Genomic DNA, 18965 nt, shown 5'->3' with positions numbered 1-18965 from the left:
CGGTTTAAGTGTTATAATCTTATTTAGTCTTTGTCACTCTTTTTTTTAAAAAAAGGGGGTTCAAATGGCAGAAGGTTCAAGTGATGAATTATTCTTGTTTTTTACGTGGTTTCTGTTGAAGTTGATCTAAACTGATATCAGGTTGTCAGTTTTGCAGTCTGGGCTAGTTTGCCGTATTGTATGCTGGCCCAGCTTCTGGTTGTCCGACTGGCCAACAAATTGTTCCGATGTGCGTCACCAGCCGGCCGCCTTGGCGACGGGAGAGGAAGCGTTTGTGGTTCTGGGCGGAGGCCAGTACTAGTTTATGTTTATTGGGACGCTCTGTCCTGGAGTCTTCTGAATTTTCCGTTCTCTGATAAATTTGCCCTTGCCTGCCTTCCCCTCCCGGAATCAAGCCTCAAAATTGTGCAAATAGGAAGCTTTCGAGCCATCAGACAGTTACTAAATTTCACGAAGCAAAACTCTATTGCAAGTTTTGCCAATTTGCCAAACGTTTAAGCTCTACAAACCAGCTTTGCTGTCACCTGCCACGTTAGATGAGAGCGCTTATGTGCTGCTTCCTGGACTCGGGTAGAGGCGCCGGGCCCCGTCGAATCACCCCGGTGGATTACCGACGAGGGCCGGTGCTGGCCATCATGAAAGTGGTTTTCAGACGGTTTTCCACATCCCACTAGATGAATACCCGGCTGGGCCCCATGTCCCGCCTCAGTTACACGACTCGCAGACGTTTGAACGTGTTCGCACTATTCCATGCTTTACACTAGATGCGAACAGTTGGGGTACACTCGTTCCATCCCGGGGGTGAGGGGGGGGGGGGGGGCACAGGAAGGGTATCCGGCCCAGTTGGGGTACACTCGTTCCATCCCGGGGGTGAGGGGGGGGGGGGCACAGGAAGGGTATCCGGCCACCCCTTAACATTAACCATGCCAAATCTGACCTTAACCATGCCGACCCTGCGCAACATGTGGGAAAAGGCACTAGCACTTGCTGTCACTGTTTTCTATTTGTTATTTTTCTCGTAGCTATCACCGTGGCCTAGTTGTTTTGAAGTGGTGCATTTACCCTCTTAAACTGTTTTAGAGGAATTGTAGAATATCTTGATCTTTTTCTGTTACAGTGTTTTATTTCAATTTTTAAAGGGGCTATTTGCAGGCCTTCTGGGCCTTTGAATTGATCTTGACATGTTGTAGTACTTAAAAATTTCAACGCAGTTTCCAAGCCTTCTGGCGCTTGGTGATTATTGATTTTGATCTTGTTGAAATTTTTTTAAAGGGATAAATTTCAAAGCAAATTTTTAAGCCCTTCTGGCGTTTTGTGTTGTTAACTGGATTTTCACTTTATTCCTGTGTAAAGGAAAATTTTAAATGTTTTCACGGTATAAATGTAGATGTTCTCAACTGCATGCGGTACCGAAACTGGGGCTTGGCCCTTCCACGAATTCCTGCCGACAACAATGAAAGAATTTTTCAACCATAAGTTCATACATTCAGTAGAAGTGCAATGAAGCTGAGATAGGCGATCGTCCTGGAATCCACAAGTGTGAAACTGAATCGAGATACTCTGCCGGTAATGCGAATTATGCTCACCATAAATCCGACTGCGATGTGCCGAGCCGTACGCAGCAGATGTGCTGGCCCCTTCGTGGGGATGATGTCGTCATCTCCGTGTTGTAACTCTAAAAAGTTGCGGTCTCAACCGCATTGTCACGCCTACTCAATCGGTCATCTATTGCTACCGTACCAGGATTCGATGTTGCACCTCCTGTCCTAAGCTGAAGTCGATGCACACACCTCTGTGTCCTAAACCCAAGAGTCTCTCTTGTGGCGCTTTCTTACGCCCTGTCAATTCCTCCCCGGCAAACAGTGCCAGTTCTCAGGCAGTAGAGCACTTTCCCGCGAAAGGTAAAGGTCCCAAATTCCAGTCTCGGTCCGGCACACAGTTTTAATCTGCCCGGAAGTTTCATATCAGCGTACACTCCGCTGTAGAGAGAAAATTTCATTCTAGTGCCAGTTCTTAATTACAAAGTTAAGAAGCACTGCCGCCCTATCACAAGGTTTCCCTCCAATTAGAGAATCCTGACAAAATATCGCTTCTCCTTTAGACATCATTCACAACATAAAAATTCCTCTACTTCAGCGCTGTGCCCTTGACGTCAAACACTATTACGCCAGCCGCACGTTTTCTCGCTTATGTCGTTAGCCTTTCAATTGATGCTATAGGAATAAATAAACAACTGCTACGAGGCCAGACGTTGTTTTCTGTAGCCCATGCTTACTGCAGAAGTGGTCTGCAAAACATGGAAAGGCGCTCCCGACCCCCGGAGTTGTCGCTAGAGTGACCTCTAGCCGGACGTTAAGCTGTGCAGTCTTATAGGTGGACGGATGCTTGCCATCCCTTGGGGAAACTGGGTAACCTCAAAGAATCCACCACCTGGGTCGCCGGTCTTTGCTACTGGTCGGTCCTACTCGGCCGTAGCTTTCTCTACTCGTTCATACCGAGCGAGGTAGCTCAGTGGTTAACACATTAGAGTCGGATTCGGGTAGACGACGGCTCAAACCGGCTTCTCGATAACCCGATTTAGGTTTCCGTAATTTTCCTAAATAGCTTAAGGAAAGTGCCGAGATGGTTCCTTTGAAGTGGCACGGCTGATTTCCTTATCCATCCTTCCCTAATCGAGTTTGTGCTTTGTCTTGAAGGACCTCGTTGTCGACGCGACGTTAAACATAAATCTCCTCCTCCGCTGACCCATCTGAAATCCAACGCACTGTATACTCTCATGCACACCAGAAACATAAGTAAACCAGTTAACCCACCAACTTGTTAATAAAGGAAAGAGAAAAAAATTACGTAGAACACCTTATTGCCAGTCATTGTGATTTCATATCAACAAGCCACATTCTCATTCCAATTTGCCCTGTTGTCAGTTTATTAATCACAGACTCACACTTTAATTTTGACGACAGCGGCATGCAAAATTGCCTGCCATGTTTCATAACAACCCGCCTTATCCCCCGGTCTATTTAAAATTTTGCACAGATGAAACTCCCACTTGCTATAGTCTGGGAGACGAGTCTTTGGTATTGACAGCTCGGTAGCGTCTTTCCGTTGCCTAGCGACCGCAGGCAGGCAGCCAATGACGGCCTGACTTCGAGCGGGTAGCAAGGGCCACGTTGCCGCTCTGAAACCCGGTCGCGCGCGCTTATGAAACTTACCAGTGTCTCGCGTGCAGGCGGTGCGGTCGTTCGTCGTTTGTCTGAAGTTGAATTCGCAGTTTATTTCGTTTTTGTTGTTTTTAGTGTTTCTTTGTTTATGTTTCGTTGTAAACAATGTCTAGTGCGGCGGGTAGTACCAGCCCAACACAAGAAGTGAAACGGAGGAAGAAAAGTGTGCTACACACCCAGGCCCGTGAATTCGTGTGCTCTGTGAGGGATTACTTTGAGAAAGAAAAGGACAAAGGTGGGCCCTTAATTCCTGTTGTTCAGGTTGTGAAGAGAACTGCAGCAGCATTGAAAATAAGTAAGAACACTGTTGTAAAGATAGGGAAAGAATAGTATAGTGTAGATTGTGACGAGAGTGGCACAACAAAGCTGCACACACCAGGAAAGAAGCGACCGAGAAATAAGCAGGTGACAGCTTTGGACGATTTTCAGAAAGACGCTATTCGTCGTCATATATACAGCTATTATAAGAGAAGGGAACATCCCACTCTATCTAAATTACTGGTGTCGCTTCAGAAAGACGATCTTTTTAAAGGGAGCAAATTTTCATTGTGTACAGTGTTGAAAGACATAGGCTTCAGCTATTCACTGTTTAACGGACGCAAAATATTAACGGAAAGGACAGATGTAGTTGCATGGCGGTGCAGATTTCTGCGCAGGATCATGGGTGTGGAATTCGAAAGTATAGTGTGGTTAGATGAAACTTGGGTCAATGCCAGCCATTCTTTACGTAGAGGCTGGAATGATGGAACGCCCGAGGGACAATGGCAGTGCCTGTTGGCAAAGGAGGGCGTATTATTGTCTTACATGCAGGAACATCGAAAGGTTTTGTGCCAAACTGCTTGAAAATGTTTCTGTCAAAAAAGACGGGAGATTACCATGAAGAAATGAACAGTGTAGTATTTCAAGAATGGTTCGAGACATCACTTATGACGAATCTGCCAAGTCCATCAGTGATTGTTATGGACAATGCGCCTTATCATTCCGTTGTTCACGATAAGGCACCAACCTTGGCAACAAAAAAAGACGATATCATTCAGTGGTTGAAACGGCGAAAAGTAGATTTCAGAGAAGATTTAAGGAAGGCGGAACTGCTCGAAATTGTGGCACAAAAGAAACCCCAATTTTCAACATATGTAATTGACGAGATTGCTAAAAGGCACGGGCATGAAATCGTTCGGCTTCCTCCATAACACTGTCACTTCAATGCAATTGAAGGAGTGTGGGCGCAGATAAAAAATTACATTGCTGCAAACAATAAAAAATTCACGATCTCTGAAGTGGAAACTCTCCTTCCAGCAGCTATCAGTAAAGTGACAAGCGAGACGTGGGCTAAAATTGTAAACAGCACTGCAAGTGCCATCAGAGAGGCGGCCAAAACCGAAGGGGTTGTGGAAGAATGCATCGAAAATTTAATTATACATCTGGGAGAGAGCAGTGATAGTTCGAGTAGTGCTGAGGAAGACAATGTCAAATCAGATTCTGACAGTGATGTGAGTGGTGTTTTTCCATTACAGTAACTACAACGTATTCAGGAATGTAAGAAGGGAGTTTGCTATCGATCTACAACCAGATCATCATATTGTGAGTACTTTCTTCAGATTATAACTCTTAATACACTGACTAATTATTCTGTAGCTTGTAGTAGAACAAATTAATAATGCTAGTAACAATGGAAACCAAAACTGCTAATGTTCAACAACTTGCGAAAATAGTTTTCATTTCAGTTGTGAAGTTTAACAAATAACTTTATTATGTTTCAGCATCTTAGATACTTGTACTAAATAGCTCTTATCAGTTTTCGAGTTAATATACTTCAAGCATCAACTTTAAATAAATTCACGCGTACCAATACGACTTGTATTTTGTCTCGCTTTTATTTCTGCTGCTAGAGAATGCGTGTAGCAGACAGGGCGCCGCGTGCTGTGAGCCACGTTCGGCAACAGCGCCGTCTGCCCGCCGGAACTGTCAGTACTAATCACTCGTCTCACGGACTATAGGTGGTGGGGCAGCCACAAGCAAAATGTTGTTACCAATAAATCGACTTATTTATTCAACCTCTGGTCTTTCTGTAGGACAGCCCATATAATGAACCTTCAATAGATACAGCAATCCTTAATATTTCATCTGATCACTATACCACATTCAATCAGATTCAGATTCAAGGAGATCACCCTAATCTTACATTTATTATTTGGACTGTGTGCAAAAGCATGTCCTTTAACATTTTGCCATCTTAACAAATAAGGACTGATGATCCCTCAAACAAATTAAAGCAATTCTCGATTCAGATTTCAGAGTTAATATTATGTTAAACAGCATATCATGAAACTTACTCTGCCTGACATTTACATTGACCCCTTGCCCACTCATACTACAAATTCATCCGACTGAATGTCATTCGTATTTGTGTCTAAGAAATGTATAGTGCGTAAAGTGTAATTTCTAAATTGACATTGAGAACATCTATAACGAAAATTTGTGCATTCGTACATTTAGCTATGATTGAATTTATGGTGACACTGACGAAATATAAAACAAAGAAATCCAAAGCTGAAAAACATGGCTTTAGCCTTGTTAACATTAAACGTAATACTGGCATTAATAAATCATGAGATAAATTTCCGGATTGCTTAAATAATTCTGTTAATGTTGTATGCAGTGTGTGTACTTAATAGCTACATGGTCTGCAGAAACATGGTGAGTGTCTGTGGCAGATACAGCAACAACATAGGGTAATCAAGAGTGTGCTTTGGTGGTATTCTTATGATCTAACTTGTGTAATTTGGCATGCTTGATACAGTTCATTGACAAAATATATATGAGGCGTGAATTCATAATATAACAAGCTCAATAAGCATAATAAACATTTTACATACATTCAAATAAAAATGAGCCTGATCTGCGTTTTAGAAAACTTCCATTAAACGTCATGTGTGCAATGGTTCATTGACACACGAGTATAGTGAGGGATCACTCAGTGAACACAGAACTTAGGATGGGTATGAAGAACAGTCCAACTGCAAGTGCTTGATGCTGTCTTGTGACAGGGAATGCAGGGTCTCCTTCTAACCCCACAGTTCACAGAGGGGTGAATACTGCACCATGACATCACCATTATTTACTAATTGTGGCTAATATGCTCCATTATCACCGTTCCTGGACCACAGGTGTGTTATCTGGAATAGCAATCATCAGTAGACCCAAAGTCTGTCCAGACGCAACAGGTGCTGATCGTTGATAACACTTAGCTGTGCTGTGACAATGGTGATTGTGCTTGCCTGAGCAGAACAGGTATTTTACAGACTACTTGGCCGACAACCCACCAGCCAAAGATTTGCTATGAAAATGAGGTAAGCTGATCTGTACCGTTATCTGTGGCAGATAGCAAACAGGAAGTTGTCTGTACGAGAATAGAGGTTGTATTGATTGAAGCTGGCTACAACGAAATGCTTGGCGGTGCAATATGGCTGTAAGATACCGGGTTTCACCGCGAGTAGTGGATATTGAGGCCCTCAGGCTGTAGCTAACCCATTCTGTTATGGATTGCTGACTGCATAAGGTTTATGTGTGCCGGTGTACCAGAATACCAGTCATAACAGCTCTCATGGGTTGAGCGAATCCCTTCGACGATGTGCTCCATCGCAGCAGGCTGATATCTACCTTAGCCGCCACGTCAGCTGTAAGACACCCTGCAGCTGGAACTGGCTGACCTCGGCCGCGGCACGCAACTCCTGGACGCGCACCCAGCTTGCCTGATGCTTGCTCTGACTGACGTCACTGCCTTCCGCTGCTTCTTCCTTCTGTTGCGCCAGGGTGCCAGTTGGGCACTGCAGTGCCAACATTCCTACTCCTCGCTGCCATGTCATTCTACACAATCCATTGCGAGTAGGCTCAGCACACTGATTTTCTCATTATCTGTTACACCTTAATAACTATTTCCTCAATGTTTTCTGTGATGGGATTACCGCATCAGTCAGAGCAAATAAGGAATTAAAATGACAGCAATGGTTCAAGATTATTAAGTTACATTATTGACCAATCTTCAAACAATCTCTTTAAATTAATGAACTTAATTACTATTCAATGTTGCACACTATGCTGTTGATGACGAAAAAATTTATAATTCACTCAGTCGTTCACTTTACACTTAGGGACAGGTTAGTCACATCTTGTTTCTCCCCATACTATTGTGGTTACTTACCACTCCATGAAACTCTTGCATGCACAGCCTCTATCCAAAAGGCAACTATGAAAGTAATCCTTAGCAATGTTAACATGATAGTAATTCTCATAAATCTTAACATGCAAATATAGCTATTAAATCTTAACATGCAAGTACAATGATGCGAATGTATAAAATAATGTTCTAGATCTTAGGTACCTGTAAGTCATGTTCGAATTTCCAAACGAGGCTTTCTGCTTCACAAAGTTCTCATATCTTCTGTGGAAAACATCGGACTCAAAGCTATCATTTAGTATTCAGACATGGATTCCTACGTTGAGTAATTTACTAAGACGAGTTCAGATGCTATTATTGGCTTCTGTCCCTCACTGTTCCATACCTCCATTCTCACAATTATACATTTCCTCTTCCCTTACGTTGGACTATCTATCTCAATTGTTATTCAGTCAATCACTCCTTCGATTTCCCCTTTTACTCTGTTCTCAGTGATCATACCGTCATCCATCATTTTCTTTCTGCTGTAGACTGAATAACATAGAGCACACATCGTGACATCAATCTACCATAAAACCTCGATCGAAACAACTCCAATCTAATCCGAAATCACTCCACGTCTCCACATTTTACATTTCAAATTTTGATACTTACGCTATAGATATATGAGAAAAACAGAACGAAAGATTCCTGAGAACAGAGAAACATGTATACATATTATATTACACAATCTGACAATGAACAAGCATATAATCGTGTCCTGCTCATGGTCTTGAGTAAATATTTATTTTAACTTATATTTTACAATTCAGTAATTATCTTGACATATGTACAGCTACCTCTGCACTCTTCCTTTACCTCCACATACACTACCATTATATGTCTTGGTATCTTCTTGCCCACGTTATCCCTCTCATCCACATTGGAGTGTTACCATTTGAATATCCTCCATGCCTATGAAACAATACTCCGCTGCTCTCTTTAATTGCATATCAGAATAGGTGGCTCATTTACACGGTCCAAACTGCGTCACATTTAAATACCGACTTCTTCCTACATCTCTCTCCTCATATTCGTTTCACCACATCCAGAATGTGTTAATATTATCCTTACTTTTCCCGACTTCTTCCTACATCTCTCTCCTCATATTCGTTTCACCACATCCAGAACGTGTTGATATTCTCCTTACTTTTACCTGTCAGTGCTAATTTACATTCCTTTGAGAGCTTATTTTCGCATAGCCAAAGGATTTCGGTGTCGGAGAAAGGTTCGTCCGCCTGTATATTTTTTTCTGATGTTCGTGAAGTATTCGAGCTGGATTTTCGTATCTAGACTCCTTTAGTGCTGATAATCTTATCATTTAATCTTTTATCGCATCCTGTTTCGAGCGTGGCTAGTAAGTGTTTAGGAACTTCTCTAGAAACTTCACAAATGATTAACGTTTCTTGGGGACTGGTGTCAGTTTGTTCAGTGCCTCTATGTCGAGGTGTATCTCTGCACAGTCGATGTATTGTCGACCCTTCCATTTTGGTGGTCAGTAACGGTCAAATTGACATACCCAAACTACCAGCTGAATTTAAGATCCGCCGTCTTTAAATTTTGTGAACCTACAGAGAAGCGGTAATTTCTCCTAATCGATTTTCGCCTATTCATTCTGTGTAACAGTGGCATGTGCCACACTGTTTTCTTTCGTATTTACCATTTCGATATGCCTGTTCCTAACCAACCGTCCCTCAGGCATTCAGCGCCTCCAACCTAGCGTTTGTTTACCTTCGTGAATGTTATCTTATTCAGGGTCTTTGTAACAAACAACAGTTGTATAAACATGCTGGATGCTGGAAAAGTTTCGCTATCACAGTGTAAATGTATACAGATTGTGTAACAGTGCGTGAAGTGGTGTACCAACTGGCCATCAAAATAGAATTAGATAGATGGACACTAACAGAAAAAGCCGCACATACTTTCACAGTAAGTACAAAACTAAAATTTAGCATCCGTATCGACAGATAAACAATACTCATGGCGATACATTGAAGCATGTTCCATCTTTGTCACACAGTCAGCACCCAGCATTATGCTAGAAATAGTTATGTAACTTCCAGGAAACCAACAGAAGATGAACCTGAAAAGGCTCGAAAACTGGTTCATGGAATAATAAATAACTAATCAAAAAAGTACCTGGTTTCAGTTCTATGTATTTACATTTAGTTAACAGTTATGAGTTCTAAATATCTGTGCCCGCATCTCGTGGTCGTGCGGTAGCGTTCTCGCTTCCCAAGCCCGGGTTCCCGGGTTCGATTCCCGGCGGGCTCAGGGATTTTCTCTGTCTCGTGATGGCTGGGTATTGTGTGCTGTCCTTAGGTTAGTTAGGTTTAAGTAGTTCTAAGTTCTAGGGGACTTATGACCACAGCAGTTGAGTCCCATAGTGCTCAGAGCCATTTGAACCATTTTCTAAATATCTGTAACGGATAAGCACAATTTTTAAAACATTTCTGAGAGGCCCTTGTGTCCTTCTGGATTTTTTTTTACAAGTTCTATTCTACTGTTTTCAGCAATTCATATGTTGGTTTAAGGGTGTTTACCCATAATATTTATGTGATTTTTCACTACAGTGAATCCAGTAGTGTTTTCTTCTCGTGAAATGTGCCATTGAAACGAAACAAGTGCGCAGCTCATAGTCAAGCAACTGTAAAAGAAAAACTTTGCATGAGCGTATGCTATTCGTTTATATCGTATTCTCTGAGTTCTTTTCTTTTTTACTTCTAAGGGTGGAGGTTTTAGCCCGCCTGAAAGCAAAGAAAAGCGGATGCACTTACGAAAAGTCTTCGGTTGGAACGAAAAATCCGTACCATTTACACTGTGTTTATAAATTAAATTAACACTTCCGTACCGCAGAGTAATTAACGTCCGTTGCCCTGAAGGTACGCTTTCTGTCATGACCGCATTGTGTTGTACTGTGGTGGTAAATATCAATTGTGCGAAAGCACTGTATCATTACTCTATAAAGCGCTTTGAATTTTGAAACTGTCAGTGTTCAACTCTTTCGCCGCTACTAACAGATGGAAGTTTCGTTTGCTAAACGTATTGAAACATATATTCTTCGTGATTTGATTGGTCAGTAATAACAATACGGTACCATATCGTCCTCTGAACTTGAATGCGTACTTTGACGCTTTGAGTACAACAAAAATGATGACAAATACTTGTTACTAAAGAACTATGTTGATACAGTTATGCGGTTTTTAGCAAATTGCAGCTTAACTCACGGAGTTATTGTGGTTACATTTCTTCATTTGCTCGGAGAGCGTCAGTTACGGGAAACTGAAGTATGGGTAACGATTCAACAAGATGGTGCGTATCCAGACTGGGGGTTATTCGCTCGCCAATTCCTGGAGGAAAAGTTTCGGGACGGATGGATTGGTAGACGGGAGTAGGGGTCCAAAATGATCGCCACCGCGTTCACCAGACGTAACCCTTTTTGACTTTTTGAGGAGTCACTTTAAAGGTAAAGTTCCTGATATACAAACTCTTGCAGCACAGATACGAGATGCAGTTAAGGTGGTGACGGAAGAGATGTTGACGAAGAAATGAGAAGAGACTGAGGATAGCTTAAGTGGTCTATGGGGAGCAAACGGAGCACATGTTGAAGTGTGTCCATAAGAAAATTTTATGAGGTAAGCTATCATTTGCAACAAACTGCATACCTTTGTCTAACGTAGTTCCCTATAAATACATTTTTGAAGTCAGAATGAGCCAGGTACTTGCGCCAAAGACGGCGTAATCAAATGCTGCTGAGTGGAAGGACTGGATCTCGGGTAATTCAAAACATCATTCACCATTAAAAGGAACAACACCTTTATTTCACGTTCAGAATTCAAGAGGACTGACAGTAACCATTTGATATTTCAACAAAGTTAAAAATTTTCCGTTTGCTTTACTGTTCAAGAGAGCAGGGATTGGAATCAATTTTTAGAAGGTTGAAATTACATGAGTATCGTTTTAACTGTCCTAGTGAACAATAGATCGCCTCTAATTTATAACAGCTGGAAATTACATAAACAATAACTGCGCCCAGTGCAAAACCATGTAAAATAAAGTAAGTATTAAACGCTCAAAATACTCATCCAGGTAGAGAAGCACATTTTAATCACAGAAACAGTCGTAAAATATCAAGAGTTTTAAAATTAGATTACGAGTTAATTCCTTTGGTGGCGACAGCACGGCAGCCTGAAAACACTAATTTGCAGAATACACGCAGCCCATGCTGCCTGAAATGAGGTTGACCTTTCTAACACAGTTGCTGCCTGTGCCCAAAGATCAAGGTGCTGGTCTTACAGGTGATGGACTTATAGCAGCTTTGAAATTCACTACCTAAATTTAATTATTACTGTGAAAATAGTTCATTAAAACGTTTATGGCCACATTATGAGAAAATATATCAATTAGGGTTAGTCTATGTAGAAGTTTCATTTTGAATCAGCTATTAATGACACTTATCAGCAGATAGTATACATAACAGTAGTGCACTTTAAAATGTAGTACGCCACCGACACAATAAACCAATGAGAGCGATTTCATATAATAGATAATTATGCACCCAATGACGGCTTGGTAATCAAAACCTACGTACTGAAAACAAACACTTCTAATAATATTAGTCCAACTAAATAGCATTAGCCTACAGAGGAGCTCAAACATCGAAATTGAAACAAGCTACATTTAAGTAACTAAAGCCACGTAGAAGCGTTCTACTTTTAAAACCGAAATGGCTTACAATTTTCAACCTGCTTGCCTTTACCCAGTAAAAGGGTAGGTACAAATAAAGACATACCCAAAGCGAACCATGCCCCGGCACGCTATCGGAGATCATACGAAAACAACTATAACACGCTAAAATTGTAATATAGCACATATGACTCAAATGGCTCTGAGTACTATGGGACTTAACTTCTGAGGTCATCAGTCCCCTAGAACTTAGAACTACTTAAACCGAACTAACCAAAGAACATCACACACATCCATGCCCGAGGTAGGATTCGAACCTGCAACCGTAGCGGTCGCGCGGTTCCAGACTGTAGCGCCTAGAACCGCTCGGTCACTCCGGCCGGCTATAGCACGTAGTTCAGTCTGAGTATTATAGAAAGAGCTCTTGTCTTATCTAGACTAAGTATACACCTCTCAACAGGGAGCTTAAATAACACCCACAAGAACTTCAACTAATTATTATTATTTTTTAAGAGATAACATACACTACATGGAAGTTCGAACCATGTATAGCGGCTTAAAAAACACTCTCTAGATCACACAAAGAAAAGCGTCACAAATAAAAGCAGAAGAAATTGGGTGGCATCGAGTGAGAGATTACCCACATATAATCTGCCAACTTGACAAAACGAAACACTTGTCTTTCCAGCTGGCCCTTGGCTAAGGCGAATGCGGGACCAAACCACGTTCCACAACATGGCAACGCTCAAGAAGGTACTACGTCAGGACCACCACGAGCCCGAGCATGTAACACCACGGCCAGGCAAATGCCAAATCCAAGGGTCCGGCCGTACGGAAAATCACTCCGTGTCTCTACTCACTTTGCGTAAACGTTCTCACTTGCCACCAGTACTTTCCACAACACTCCTGCCGCCGCCGCGAGTTACCAGCCGGCAACCAAAGAGAGCAGCTCTTATCGAAAATAGGATCCATACGAGCCACCTGGACTCGCAGTGAAAGAATGATTACCCTGTATGTTCGAGCGTTCCGTGTCGTCCACCACTCGTATAGTCGTTTACTGCAGTCTCTGGCACTTCAGACTAGCACCGTATGCGGAACTGCATTACCACCCAGCCGGTAGCCAGTCAGCTATTTAGGTCACCGACAAGTTTGGTTCATTTCGAATGGCTCCGTACTCCAGTGCGTCTGCTGTAACGTTCTCCTGGGACTGCACGCTCTGCCCACCATTCGCGCCGCTCGGCCCCGAGACCGCAGACTACGCCAGGCCCGCCGGGCGCCTTCGGCTGCGGTCCCGGCAGCAGCACGCCTGCCGGTGGGACGGGCCGCGGCCCTCCGCCGCCTGCCCAGGACACGCCCCCGCCGCCGCCCCCGCTCCGCGGCGGCCCGCCCCGCGCCGCCCACCGCCCACACACGCCCCCGGCGCGCACCAGGCCAGCAGCCGGCGCCTAGAGGTCGTCGCTCGCGCGCCTGCCCTGCCTGCCTTGCCAGAGCCGTCCTGCCGCTACGCCGCGCCGGCATCGATCGCGCGGCCGATGCACCGCGGAACTGGGCTGAAGAGGTGGGCTTCCGCCGCTCTCCCCACAAGTCCGACGCCGCTCTCACGTTCGCTGCCACAACAGAATTATTGGGACGTTCCCTATCAAACTTTTTGTTCCTAATGTTTCGTCCAGAGCTGAGCTGGACATCTTCGGATGTGCCGCAAGCCTTGTCGACTGACTTGTCTACGTACTTGAATATTGACGATTAAATCGAACAGCTGTATTGTGATCCAACGTCAATTATTCAAAACATGTTACCAGTTTCGAAGCCAAGAAAACGTCATCCTCAGGACCCACTTTTAATCTGCCATCAATATACAAACCCCAATGACAAAGACCAACGGAGTCTTCAACTTACCAAACATGTACCCCAGCATGTGCAACCAATAAACCTGAGCCCCGCGCGGACGTTGGTGGGCTTGTTACTGCTACGAAAATGCGAAATCCAGAATCCAGCTGATTTCGTCCCCGCTGCTTTCGGCTTTGTTGGTTGCACATGCTGATGTATTATTCCTTTCGACACATTGAAATTAAACACATAACCAGTTTGTAGTTGCCATACACTTCTTTTTTACAAACACACGCTCTTAATGAAATTAACAATAACAACTATTATAATAAAAGGCACCTGCCCTACAGAACCAAGAACAGGACTCAACTTAAAACATTAATCCATTTAAGTCCGATAGACACAAATCTTTCAAGATTTACTCAACCAATTTTCACTAATTAAAACTATGTTCATATAACCACCATTGATCAAATTTAAGTGACATAAATGAATCACACTCTTGTGTACATACACTCCTGGAAATTGAAATAAGAACACAGTGAATTCATTGTCCCAGGAAGGGGAAACTTTATTGACACATTCCTGGGGTCAGATACATCACATGATCACACTGACAGAACCACAGGCACATAGACACAGGCAACAGAGCATGCACAATGTTGGCACTAGTACAGTGTATATCCACCTTTCGCAGCAATGCAGGCTGCTATTCTCCCATGGAGACGATCGTAGAGATGCTGGATGTAGTCCTGTGGAACGGCTTGCCATGCCATTTCCACCTGGCGCCTCAGTTGGACCAGCGTTCGTGCTGGACGTGCAGACCGCGTGAGACGACGCTTCATCCAAACATGCTCAATGGGGGACAGATCCGGAGATCTTGCTGGCCAGGGTAGTTGACTTACACCTTCTAGAGCACGTTGGGTGGCACGGGATACATGCGGACGTGCATTGTCCTGTTGGAACAGCAAGATCCCTTGCCGGTCTAGGAATGGTAGAACGATGGGTTCGATGACGGTTTGGATGTACCGTGCACTATTCAGTGTCCCCTCGACGATCACCAGTGGTGTACGGCCAGTGTAGGAGATCGCTCCCCACACCATGATGCCGGGTGTTGGCCCTGTGTGCCTCGGTCGTATGCAGTCCTGATTGTGACGCTCACCTGCACGGCGCCAAACACGCATACGACCATCATTGGCACCAAGGCAGAAGCGACTCTCATCGCTGAAGACGACACGTCTCCATTCGTCCCTCCATTCACGCCTGTGGCGACACCACTGGAGGCGGGCTGCACGATGTTGGGGCGTGAGCGGAAGACGGCCTAACGGTGTGCGGGACCGTAGCCCAGCTTCATGGAGACGGTTGCGAATGGTCCTCGCCGATACCCCAGGAGCAACAGTGTCTCTAATTTGCTGGGAAGCGGCGGTGCGGTCCCCTACGGCACTGCGTAGGATCCTACGGTCTTGGCGTGCACCCGTGCGTCGCTGCGGTCCGGTCCCAGGTCGACGGACACGTGCACCTTCCGCCGACCACTGGCGACAACATCGATGTACTGTGGAGACCTCACGCCCCACGTGTTGAGCAATTCGGCGGTACGTCCACCCGGCCTCCCGCATGCCCACTATACGCCCTCGCTCAAAGTCCGTCAACTGCACATACGGTTCACGTCCACGCTGTCGCGGCATGCTACCAGTGTTAAAGACTGCGATGGAGCTCCGTATGCCACGGCAAACTGGCTGACACTGACGGCGGCGGTGCACAAATGCTGCGCAGCTAGCGCCATTCGACGGCCAACACCGCGGTTCCTGGTGTGTCCGCTGTGCCGTGCGTGTGATCATTGCTTGTACAGCCCTCTCGCAGTGTCCGGAGCAAGTATGGTGGGTCTAACACACCGGTGCCAATGTGTTCTTTTTTCCATTTCCAGGAGTGTAGTTCCGCGTAGTCAGCGCGTACACAATTTTCCCACTAGTGCGCGGCCCGCTAAGCACAACAGCGCAGGCGCAGCGCTCGTCCGTCTCCGCACTACGAGATGGCGCTGTCTTAGAGACGGACCAAATTCTGCTTCCGCCGATCCGCGTATTAATATGGAACGCAGCCAATGAGATTGCTGCTAACGTAGAACCTTTTCTCCTCGCAGATCACACTCGCGCAGTGATACCTGAATGCGCGAGGTATTATAACGAGTGTACAGACCTCCGATTAGTCAGTCTGCATTAGTCTGCACCAGTCTGCATCAGTAAGCATTACTCTGCATTTGTCTGCATTAGTCTGTACCAGTCTATAGCCAAGTTTCAGTCTGCACCTAATAAGATTACCATATTCCTGTACATAGCCATGAAGAGGAATGTATAGACACTTTGTCAAGTATCAGAGATATGTGAGAATAAGATTAACGTACCAAGACCAAAGGAACTTCAGATTGTTAATTGTAAACAGCATCCAGAATCAAGTTACGTAATATCTATGATTATTATTATTTTAATAAATGTGATTGAAAATTAATCAAGTTCTGTTTAAAGTTGGTCACCGTCAATCTGCTACTCTAAGCGTGCAAGTGGCATTTCTATCGTCTGACCTAACGGCAGAAGATAAACACGCCACGCTAAGACCACGAGACATATTGCTGACACTCGCCTACTTCGTTAGAGCGCCAAGTCAAATAATCTGATGGTGTGTGTACCGAAGGTCTTACAGTACGCACACCACACACACAAACTTTTTAAACATGCTTCATGACTTACGTAGAAACTGGCTTTCACATGACTCATAACAACTAAGACATTTCCCATGGACTGATCTTAAGCAATTCTAACAAATTAAATGTATTATCAGATTAATACACTGAACTAGGCTTCTCTTTAGTATTACTTACAGGTATGAGGTTCACATTTCATCCCCAGAATATAATAATAGCATATTAAATAGTATTAAAATGGGGCCGTTTCAACTTTACGTTGAAAATTAGTGATGGACGCGAGCGGACCAAAAGTTTCTAACAGATACAGGAGATTCACGGACCAGAAGGTGAAGTAGAACTATACTCAATTTTGAGTTAAAATTAAGCTTCCGGGAAACCACAACTCTCCACCGGAAACATAGAATTGCATGACACTAATAACGTAACCATAGACACCGATCCAGGTCCTTAAGTTTCCCTCTTTAACCGCGATACCCCGATCGGAGTTTGCTCTATCGACCACTGCCAATTATCTGAAACATAAACACATCAGTGGCAGACAACATTCTGGCGCATCAGATACACAAAATATATCTGCCCAACTGGTTATAAATAAACCTTTAATTATACACGGCACAAAATGAACCCAAGCAGAACTAACCTACATGATCACTTGTCCTGTAACGGCTCTTAAAATTTGATTAGAACAAACAAATAAAATAATAACACAGAAAAAGGAAACAGGGAACGGCACGCTCTTGAACGCCAGGCACAGACTTACGCACTACTTGGTATGACCTCTCGCTACGCATTAAGCACGGCTTCTGTCTATTTGTTGTGCGTAGCTAGCTACATAACCTATTCATCTCAGAGTAGCACTTGCGAGTTACGTCCTCAATTCCAAATTACTTGCTGGATGTATTCCAATCTCTGCCTTCCCCTACAGCTTTTACCCTCTCCTACCATGGAAGTTTTTCTCTTGTGTCTTAACAGACGTCCCGTCATCCTGTCCCTTCTTCTTGACAGTCTTCCCATATGTTCATTTCCTCGCCGATTCGAGGAGAACCGCCCCATTTCTTGACTCAGCAGTCCATCTAATTTTCAACAGTCTTCTACAGCACCACGTCTCAAAGGCTACCATTCTCTTCTGTTCAGGTTTTCCCACATTCTGTGTCTCACCATCCTAGAATGTTGTGCTCCAAAAGCACAGTCTCATAAATTTCTTCCCTAAATTAATGCCTATGTTTAATATTAGTGGACTTCTTTCCGCGAGGAACGCCCTTTTTGCCAGTCCTAGTCTGCTTTTTTTGTCCTCCTTGCTCCGTCCGTCATAGGTTATTTTGCTACTTCTTGATCACCAATTGTACATTATCCGCCTTTCTCTATATCTTACCTCTATTTTTCTCAGAATTTCGAACAAGTTGTACCATTTTATAGTGTCGAACTCTTTTTTCCAGGTCGACAAATCCTGTGAACGTATCTTGGTTTTTCTTCACCCATGCTTCCATTACCAGCCGCAGCGTCTCTGGTGCATTTGCTTTTCCTAAAGCGAAAGTAATCGTCATCCGACAGATAATCAATTTTCTTTTCCATTCTTCTGTACATTATTCTTGTCAGCAGCTTAGATGCATGAATTGTTAAGCTGATTGTGCGGTAAATCTCGCATTTGTCGGCACCTGCTATCTTCGGAATTGTGTGGATGATGTTTATGCGGAAGTCTGATGGTACATCGCCAGTCTCATACTTTATACACACCACCGTGAAGAGTTGTTTCGTTGCCACTTCCGCAAATGATTTTACAATGTTTGATCCCAAATCCTCCATATCAGTTTTTAAGTCTGAGTCTAATGCTGGATCGCCTATCTCTTCCCTATCAACTCCTGCCTCTTCGTCCATCACGTCATCAGACAAGTCATTCCAATCATACAAGCCTCCAATGTACTCTTTTCACCTATCCTCTCTTTCTCTTCTGCATTTAACAATTGAATACCCATTGCGCTCTTAATGCTACCGCCATTGCTTTTAATGTCACTAAAGATGGTTTTGACTTTTCTATATGCTAAGTCAGGCCTTCCAACAATCATTTGTCTTTCGATTTCTTCGCAGCCCTTTAGTCTTAGCTTCCTATTTACTTCATTCCTAAGTGACGTGTATCTCTATATTCCTGTCTTTCGTCATTCAGCTCAAGTGTTGTTACTGTAATCCCTGGTTTCCTCGAAGTTATCTACGTTGAACATATGTTTTTCTTTCCAACTTTTGTGATTGTTCTTTTTACAAAAAAAAAAATTGTTCAAATGGCTCTGAGCACTATGGGACTTAACATCTGAGGTCATCAGCC

General features: G+C 43.8%; 1 protein-coding gene across 1 annotated transcript in view; it reads right to left on the bottom strand.

Moving 5' to 3' along the window:
• LOC126128290 (uncharacterized) overlaps window positions 1-7063 on the bottom strand; it is a 78345-nt gene extending 71282 nt beyond the window's left edge. Inside the window, exon 1 of the mRNA XM_049915151.1 lies at window positions 6932-7063. Within this exon, the coding sequence (XP_049771108.1) occupies window positions 6932-7063 (132 nt within the window). The remainder of the gene's footprint in view (window positions 1-6931) is intronic.
• Between the last annotated feature and the right edge of the window lie 11902 nt (window positions 7064-18965).

The sequence above is a fragment of the Schistocerca cancellata genome, chromosome 1 (assembly GCF_023864275.1).
Source record: "Schistocerca cancellata isolate TAMUIC-IGC-003103 chromosome 1, iqSchCanc2.1, whole genome shotgun sequence".
Lineage (NCBI taxonomy): Eukaryota > Metazoa > Arthropoda > Insecta > Orthoptera > Acrididae > Schistocerca > Schistocerca cancellata.
This window is presented reverse-complemented; position numbering and strand designations above follow the sequence as displayed.